The sequence below is a fragment of the Blastocystis hominis genome (assembly GCF_000151665.1).
Source record: "Blastocystis hominis, Singapore isolate B (sub-type 7) whole genome shotgun sequence assembly, scaffold_37".
Taxonomy (NCBI): domain Eukaryota; class Bigyra; order Opalinata; family Blastocystidae; genus Blastocystis; species Blastocystis hominis.
This window is the reverse complement of record NW_013171846.1, coordinates 1,676-11,708: the sequence shown is the minus strand read 5'-3', so window position 1 is coordinate 11,708 and position 10,033 is coordinate 1,676. Positions and strand designations below refer to the sequence as shown.

Here is a 10,033-nt window from a genome sequence, read left to right as displayed (position 1 = left end):
AATCACTTCATGCTACCTGTAATGACTTGAATATAACAAGATACGCTTTTATCTTCCAGGAAATTGATTCGTTGTGCTACATAAGCTATTGCATTATAAATATTGCCAAGGTTCACCTGGATATCGAAGCTGTTCATCACAGTTATCACTTCATCCAACTTGGTGATAATGGACGTCACATCCATCTGTTGTACGATCTGATTCGTCACATTCAGAGGTTGTTGTTCAGGTTTGATCAACCACCGATCACGTTCAACGCGACCTTCAGCTACCAAATCTCTATATTTCGTACTACCTCGTTTCGTAGTGTGTGTCACACCTCTTTTATATGCCGTAGTATTATCGTCATTCCACAGCAGGACATCTCGATTTGGATCACCATGTTCACCCACATCGTCTCGCAAGCCAGCAAAATCATTGATAATCGCTGCATTCTGTTGAGTAACTGTGTTGATACTATCTCCCATCTGTTGAGCTGCAACCGTTATGGCATCAGCAGCATTCTTCATTTCGTTGATGCTAGTTCCAAGATCACCAGTTATATTCACGATTTGTGCATCGCCAACCTGTGATCTCTGGTAGCGGATACGATAGGGTGATACTGGCTCATATCCAAATGGATTATCAAAGATAGCTCGTTTCTCCATGTCAGACAACTTGTGATTCACAGACTGGACAATGATCTTGTTGAATTGTTTGTCAATTTTAGCATTGTAGACCACGTTGTCCTCGAATGAGTACAACAGCACGTTCTCATTATCAATTCGCTGCATTTGATATCCACGCATGTCAGAGACGGATACACGGCGACGTTCAGCGGGTGAGAGATTCATGTACGAATCAAACAAGGTTCGCTTCTGTCGCCATTGTTCGCTCCTCATTCGTTGTTGATTGAATTCACTTTCAACGACTTTATCGAAATAACGATTCAACATCTTGTCCATCATGTTTCTCGACTTCACTTTGTGTGGCTTGTATCGAATGATTGGAATTGTAGCAACGTATTCATCCATTTACTATGGGAGGAACAATGTGGGGCGACTTTGCCGTCTCCCCTACTTTTCTTTGGTGTAACAAGATATCGTGAATGAGATGTACACATTCGAATTCAAGGAGATCGGACGGTCATTCGCGTCCGTCAGTACCCAGTCAATGGAATCCAGGTTCGATTGTTCAATCACATCGATTGATAGGTTGTCCCAGGTGATCATGTTGTTCAGTCCCATCGATACATGAATCAGGTTATCGATCAGCGGACTCTTCAGACCGAATGTTTGAGCATTGATACTACTGTAGACTCGGATCACACTCATGCCATTCGTGATGTCGTAGGGTTCAGTCGCTACCATACCTGCCTCAACGATACCTTCCAACTTGAGGATACTCGTGTAATCAGGTGCGCCACTAAGGTCAACAGCGGTCGCCACATCACTGTTCAAGTATGCTCGGTTAACATCGTCTACCTGGATGGAATCGGCTATCGCACGGCATAACTCGGTAATCGAGTAGTAGCCAGGACCGACGTTGTACACCATTTCAAACCCTGACAGCATTTGAACCTTCACCACATTCATTGCACGAATGTTCCATAGAGACGTTGTATCGATCTTGCATGTAATCGAAGTGATCTTGTACACAAGGTCACGAGGCATGATCACTGTGTTGAACGTTTCATGGTATCGTTCGTTGTTCTTCGGAATTACTGTATTGTGGTTAATCACACTTACCGGTAGTGCACGATTATGACTCATTTATTGTGTAGAAGTGAATGCACACTGTAATCGGCATTGGCAGGGCAATCGTTGCACCGGTCTTATCGGTCAACGAGAATGACCATTTGCGACTTTTGGGTACCACGACGTTCATGTGTGCATTCTCCGTGTACGTGTGGGGAGTCGTAGACTCCCCGGGGGAAGCGAAGCTTCCCCCTCCTTCGTTCAATACAACCAACGGAGACTGTCGTCGTTCTTGCATGTTGTTCACTCGATCAAGGACAAGACAGGTGCCAGGCGATTCTCCCTTCATAGTCACTCGATCGATTACCATGTCGCTTTTGATGAGATTGTTACTTGTAAATTCATGTTCGTACGTTCGAGCAATATTGAACACTAGATTCATTTATTATTTCCTCCTGAAACGGTGAATCCGATTAGCAGGTACACGTTCCCAATGAACGATAGCGGGTCACCATTTTCGTCCTTCAATTCGTACACGATGCGATCAAGCAATTCAGAACATGGTACCAACATGCGATTCTTGTAGAAGTAATTCTTGTACAAGCTGTCCATCGGGACATTCACAAGCAGTGGTATCGTCTTGCTTTTCACGATGTTGCAATACAGCTGTATGTTCGATAGACCGTTCGTGATATCGACAGGATATTCGGCAACCATCGGACCATAGTTGGCATAGTACACACCATCGTCGAAAGGGATACGCCATGTATGCGATTGCGATCCTGAAGCGGGAACGATGGTTCCCAGGTTACCACTCAACGAGAACACGTAGTCCGCGTGAATGTAGTACGCATCTGACTCAGCTTTCCATCGTATGTTCAGTACAGCCGAGTCAAAACACTGGTTCAAGCGCCATATCATGTCAGCCTGTGTCAATCGTGATGGTATGGTCCACTTGTGGTTCACCGTGTCATCCGTGTACGTAATGACTGTCTCAGCAGCACTATCGTCCAGTGTCATCATTCCGTACGGGAAGCGAATCGTCGTGTTAGCCGTGTACGACTCAGATTGATCCCAGTCAACGAAGGTACCCAATGATGGAACAACAACTTCATCATTCCTCACATACGTAACACGTGTCGGTTGTATGAATTCGATCGACACAGCACGATCGGAATACGTACTACCTTTGATCATATTCGTCACATTCAGACCATCGATGTTTGCCATCGCAAACTCGTAAGGTGATGTCAACTCGGGCATTTTGATGTAGTAATTGCGATAAAACTTGAAATAACAAGACAGATACACACCACCTGGTTCAGCATATGGTCCGGGTATAATCTTGAAACATGGATTATCACAAAACAATATGAATCGTGGTTCTGTACCATTTCGACATCCCATTCGTACTCGACCACCATTATCTGCAATGACATATACCAAGTACCCTCCGAGAGACGCATCTACATATATCTTATTGATCACATTAGCGATCATATTCACGATATCAATAGCGCTATAATGACCTCGTTGGATTGTGAGAGGTCTTTCGCCATATCCACGTATTCCAAGTATAAAATTCGTCGTATCGATAAACACTTTCGTGTGATATATACTATCCTTGGAATACCAAGGTCCGATCGAAGAACCATTCGATGACACCAAGTCACCTGTATTTTCCGATGTGATATGCAATTCCAATTCTGGTGCATAGTCCTTCGCAGTCCATGACATGCTTTCCCTATTGTCATTCACCGTCCACGCAATCGCATTCTGGTGAGATGGAGGTAGTTCCATAGCACTCGCATATCGAGCATTGAGTTCATTAAAACATGTGGTTGTAAGAGTATTCATCTTGATCGGGGTAGACGTATCGTCCGTTATGTAGAATTCACCACTATCGAGTACTGAACCATCAGCTAAACGCATTGTGTATGTCGCGAGAGGCTTTAGCAGGAACCGATTATCAGTCGTACGCATTTTCCAGTCATACGCAATAAAGGTGTTTGATCCTATATACGCATGACCACCAATACCTTGATCATTCGTCATATCAGGTGGTGAATCGCTTTCAGGGTTGAACGAAGCTTCCACTGGTCGTTCGATGCACAGGTTCTGCACAGATGGAGACAGTTTGAACCATGGAGTCCAACCAAAACCATCGATCGTCGTGTCAACACTGGATCGATCGAAATACCATCCGTCTGCTTGGACATTGAAGCGAACATGATCATCCTCGATCGTCATTGATACGAGAGGAAGCACTTTCACCATTTCAGCACCGACAGCCTCGATGAACTCGGAGAACGTGTAGTAACCGATAGGCAATGTCAACATGTGCGATTCCTTGCTGTCAGTAACAACCACGTGATTACACGAGGAAGACAGGTAGTAGCGCTTCGGGTTGTCCACTCCTTTCACCAAGATGTCCGATTCGAATCCGAGGATCGACCTGATCTCTGGTGCATTCGTGAAATCGATCATGTAGAAGTGATCTACCGTGATGTGGAACGCATTCTCACCGCTATACACCAATTCGAACAGGGCATCACTTGCATTCAGCTTTGCAATGATCGTTTCGATGTCATATGCACCGCGTGGTATCGCGATCTCTTGAATCGTAGCGCCAGCATTGATTAGCACCATTTGATCAGTCGGCACGTTGTGCAACACGAAGTCCGTATACAACGACACAGACGAGATGTAGCACTGGTCGAACGAGAGAGGATTGTCCAGCTTCACTTCCTTCTTGGTGGTATTACCGAACACTTCAATCATACTGAACTGGTTTGCAGAGGCAATCGATGATGGCACTTCCTCCATCACGTCCTCAATCGTCAACTGGAGTTCGAATTCGCCGTTCAGTCGCATCATCTTGCCATCCATATCGCGGAACACGAACATCAATTGATCAAACCGAGTGATCATTGGAATGCACACGTCTTCCACAGTTCGCACGTAGTCAGCCGTTGGATCGTCAATGATCATCGTGGTGAGCAGGTTGTTGTTCTGGTTGGCAATCTTCAGGTCCGATGATCGCACGATCGTCGAGTAGACCTGAATCACTTGTCGATTTCGCGTGATATCAATCACGTTCGATCCACTGAACGAAGCAGGTAGAATGACCGTTCGTCCATCGAAGCCGAGGATCTCACGAATGTCAGGTGCATCTGTGAAATCAATGGTGTGTGGAGACTGAATCCAGATACAGCCGAACGACGAGGCATTCGTCGATATGGAAAATGTAGTATCGGTCATCATATTGAGCAAGGCAATGATCTCACTGATCGTGTAATAACCAGCAGGGATCGTTACAGTCTCGTTATTGCTGTTAGTAATCACATTCGTCGTGTCAACATTGTTGAACATAGTCCCATTAGGATGAAACAACACAGTCATGGAAGTGATATAGGGATTCTTGTACTTGTACGGATTAACCCATGTAAATGAGCCGTTGGTAGGTGAGCCTTGAATAAGCATGGAGTAGTGCATGATCTTTCTCTCTTTACCATTATATAAAAAGCAGACAATTACCACATTGGCAGAAAATGGGGGAAGCGAAGCTTCCCCGGGGGAGCAAAGCTCCCCCAATAGCCGAAAAAATTTTCGCGCTTTATGCGCCATGGTACTCGAGGTGGGCAATGGGTAGCAATGGTGGTCAGGCAGAAAAAAGGAGGCCAGGAATAAAAATGGCAGAAAAAGGGCCGAAAAAATATACGCGCTTTATGCGCCATGGCCATCAAGGTAGGCAAGTAGGCTAAGGTTATTTTTTCGACCCTTATTTCTTATGAAAGCCAAAAATTACAGGTTGACCAAAGTGAGTCATGATGAGCTATGGAAGTTGGGGTCTGAGGGGCGACTTTGGACGACGGGCATGCAGTTGAGGGGGTCTGAAGGGCAACTTTGGCCGAAAAAGGGCCGAAAAAATTTTCGCGCTTTATGCGCCATTTCCCTACTACTATTAGTGTATGATATTAACTAGGATCCTATCACATTTTTTGTAAAATTATTGAAATGGCAGATATGCAAATGATCAAAAACTGTATAGACCTATTATTAATAGTACTGGTTTAAAAATACAATGGTCTAACTCACAATAATACTATTCAAGTAAATTACTCTATTCAAGTATAAATATTGTTTATAGGTAATGGAAGCAAAGATTCGATGATAACGATAAAAATTCTTTTATTGTAATTGTATTAAAAAAAACATGACAATCAAAGAAGATAACGTTATACTATGCTTGCACATAAAAAGGATTTTATAAATTTTCCCATGAATTGACGATATAAACGAGAAGCAACAGATAGCCAGCAAAATGAAAAGAAGATACCAATAAAAACTATTTGACAATGATGGAGAAAAAAAGCATTTGATCATTCTCTCAAATAAATATGCAAAAAGTATTTTGATCAATAAAATAAAAATAGAGATATTGCACAATTATGGTTAGTAATTAATGTATGGCAATTACTATTAATACTAAAATAGTCAGTATTAAGAAAAACATTCATATATACTAGTGGCAAGTTCCTTTTAATTGCCTTGTCGTTAGGGTAGTAACAATTTCTGTTTTGTTGTAAGTAAACATTAATTAAGACAAATAGTCGTGATGTAGTAGTTTTGTTTATCAGCTATATTTATTTATTCTATATCTATGATACGTTTATAAATGCTCCTAAACGACAAATAAAAATAAATATTTTCATTCTCCATATACAACATTGCGTAAGACTGTACAATTCGTATTTATTCAATGAATCAGGATGTTCCTGAACTCCTCTTCACTTTGAAGGAGTTTGTGTTGTGTTTGCTATTAAAATGAAGACACTCCGGACCTGTATGGAAAATCGCATGGTCTCATCCGCGTTATGGATCTCTTTTGGCTTCTTGTAGTTATGATGGAAGTGTGAAGATTTTCAAATTTGAAGACACTTCCTATTCGGTCTTTTACACATATGAAGGACATAAAGCATCTGGTAAGTGAGTTGTGTGGACTTTGGTGATATCTGTTTAGTGAACTCTGTGTGTTGGTCGCCTTATGAATATGGTGCTTGTCTCGCAGCGGTATCGAGCGATGGTTCTATGTCGTGTATATATCAGAAGAGTATGGAAGTGTTGAGTGTGTGTTATGGAGATGAATGGGAATGGGGAACAACCCAAACGATGATTTGTCAACTGGGCTGCAACTGCATCAGCTGGGCTCCATTCCGTCCGGGCACGTCGGAAAACGCGAATATTCTGCGCGTAGCGATCGGAGGCGGCGATGGGTATGTGCACATAATGGAGTGAGAGAATTGGTGTGGAGCGAGGAATAGATGTGGACAATCGGTCGAAAACGGGTGGGAATTCGAGTCGAAACTGAGAGGACATAAAGATCGAGTACGAGATGTGGCGTGGAGCCCGCAGATCGGTGATTCGACGGATGTAATCGCATCGTGTGGAAGAGTGAAGAGCAATGGAGTGGAATAAGGAATAGAGCAAACAAGTACTGGTTTGGACGCGGAAATGTGGTAAAACGTGGAAACAAAGTCTGAATAAAAGCTATTCGGAAGCAGTATGGAGAGTAAACTGGAGTGTGAATGGATGTGTGCTAGTTGTGAGCTACGGCGTAGACGGAATTGATATGTGGAAAGAAAGGCTGGATGGAACGTGGGAAAATGGTACAAATGGAAGTGTCGAAAAGGACTGATGGATGAATGGGGAATTGGTGGAATGTAGAGAATACACAATAGGATGAAATAGAGATAGATAAATAGTTGGAAGGAGGAGAGAGAAAAAAGAAAAGAAAAGAAAAGAAAAGAAATAGAAGAATATGAATTGAATACTTTGTAAGATAAATGTTTTTGTTTGTTGGATCGATTATCAAGTAATAATGGAAGAAAGTATAGAAAAGAAGCATAACGATGTGAGTGAAAGGATCAAAGCTTTGAAACTGAAACATTCTGCCAACATGCAATCATCCAAAACTAAAACTGATAAAGTGATTAAGCAATCAAATAGGAAATGAGAATAATGGGATAAGAAAAAGGAAAAGTGGTAATAGGGATGTAAAAAGCATCTGGACCGCCAGTTTCTTCGATTTGATGTGCTGTCGTTCGTACCGATCCAGGCGGATCTTTGTGTGGAGGAGATGTTAACAGAGAAGGAGAAACGATGGCTGGAGAAGTATAACTCGCTCTGCTTAGAGAAAATGAAGGGTTATATTACTGATCCAGAGGTATTGACTTGGTTTAAAAAACAGGCGGAACGAACCAAATTCTAAGAAGCGTCTTCATTGTTTTTTATGAACAAACACTCTACATCGGAATCGTGATATCAAGACACAAGATGGGCTCATCATCCTGGTCATGCATCTTGCATCGGATGGTATACTTTCCAGAAGGGGGACTCTGGTAGAAGATCGCCTTCTGTTCAACTTGGACACTACCCGCAGGAGTGGGGCAATTCAAACCATTGATATAAATGCTTCCAGTACGGAAAGGCAGATCAACAACACTATTACTGCAGAGATCACCTGACTTATAGAGCACAGGGAGGCCCATAAAAGATCCAGTCAAACTCCATTTTCCACTAGTAACAGTTTTGTCCAAAGAACCAAAGCCAATCACAGTGGTGTTTTGACCAGGAATAACAGGGTTGTTGATAATCGCAACTTTGGATATTTGACCGTGGTAATATCCGTCGTCGCAAACTTTCCAGGTAATCTCTCCAGGTTTAGCAAAAACGATCTACAGTAAACCATCACCCATATATATACTGCAAGCAAAAGGCAGACAACAACAAACTTCATACTAAAGAATTTATGGAAAAGGAAGAAAGAGAAAAAGAGAAAGGGGGTAGCCAATAAAGTGAAGGGAGTTTCACCTGACCTCCCATTCAAGCAAAAATACTATCTAGTATTTCAATATGTTATATTTTACATCGAAATATCTATTCTTGTTGAGATACATAACATGAACCAGCGAAAATTGTGTTTTGCTCCTCATCTTCACACTCAACACAAAGAACAAAACAATAACCATAAATATATAATTGACAACGAAAAACCTCGTATTTAGATCAACGATATCAAGACACCTAATACACCGATGTACGGATACTTGTACATTATACAGCACGATTCTATACCTTAAAATACTGGTTTTTGAAAAGCATTTGCGAAACTCGTCTTTCCATAGTTTTTGCATAGACAAGTAATATTCTACTCTATTCTATTTTCTCTATCACAATAAAATACAGATTCAATCAATAATAGGTAAGACAGTGACTTCCACGTAATATTTACCAGATAATATTAGCACCATTATTGCTGCATTTTTCTACACAACTCATAACAACAAGACGTCGGCTTGTGCTGACAATTACGTACTGTAAATTAAAGGTGTTATTCTTGTTCAAAATAGTGTTTCTTAATTAACTGGTAACAGATAATCCAATTTTCGATTGATACGACGACAAAAAAAGCCATCCACGTGTAATACAACAATATACAATACAAACTTGAAAAAAGCAATTCCACCAATTCAGAACAGATAATTTATATTCCACAAAACTCGATAACTCATAGCCTTTACAACAATACAATAGATACAATACGATAGCAACTCTATTGTTTATGAATGTTCTTTAAAAACGTCCTATTGTCAAAGTAATAATATAGTTGGAATATCAACAAAAGACAATTGCATAAATACACGAAACAGTCAATATAACCGTCAATTCTTGTACAAAATATTGATAGCACTATAAAAACATATAACGTGATAATAATATAATTAGAAAATAATATTAAAAAAGAAAAGCAAAAATGCAAGCGGTGGGACTCGAACCCACGCGTGCGAACACACTACGACCTGAACGTAGCACCTTGGACCACTCGGTCACGCTTGCTTCTGAAATAAGAAAAAAACATATTTACTTAAATAATAAAATATACAAACTCAACAAAACACTTTAATCTTTTTAAAATATGAATAGTGACCTTCAGTTTGAAAGTCTAATTCATGAGGCAAGGATGCAATCAATTAGAGGTCAGTATACTGAATCTCTAAAAACGTATTTTTGTATATATATTTTTTTATATTTATAGTTACCAAAATGCTATTAACTCTCTGATTGACACAATGAGCGATTTAGAAGAAGGTGAAAAGACAAGACTTCAAGCAACATTACATATGTACCTGGAAGAAGCTGATGCAGTTAAATCCGTGATGAATGGGGAATCTAAAGGTATCGATTTACAGAAAGATTTAGAGCAGAAAACTGATTCCATAAAAGCAAAAGAGATCAAAACGGAGCCATTTACTCTCTCTGAAATAGGAAATGGTTTTCTATCTGCAGTGAATGAA

At 40.9% G+C, this 10,033-nt stretch overlaps 2 protein-coding genes; one reads left to right on the top strand and one right to left on the bottom strand.

Annotated features, from left to right (window-relative positions):
- Window positions 1-6,510: 6,510 nt before the first annotated feature.
- GSBLH_T00003642001 (uncharacterized protein) lies at window positions 6,511-7,489 on the top strand (the record flags this gene model as incomplete). XM_013042422.1 has 5 exons in its annotated part: window positions 6,511-6,661; window positions 6,700-6,789; window positions 6,820-6,970; window positions 7,001-7,130; window positions 7,162-7,489. Coding segments are annotated over 5 exons (735 nt in total), but the record flags the coding sequence as incomplete, so codon positions are not given.
- A 492-nt stretch (window positions 7,490-7,981) lies between these two features.
- On the bottom strand, window positions 7,982-8,475 carry GSBLH_T00003641001 (uncharacterized protein; the record flags this gene model as incomplete). The annotated part of the gene is made up of 2 exons (XM_013042421.1): window positions 7,982-8,413; window positions 8,443-8,475. 2 exons carry the CDS (start codon window positions 8,473-8,475, stop codon window positions 7,982-7,984), a joined length of 465 nt encoding a protein of 154 aa, XP_012897875.1.
- Between the last annotated feature and the right edge of the window lie 1,558 nt (window positions 8,476-10,033).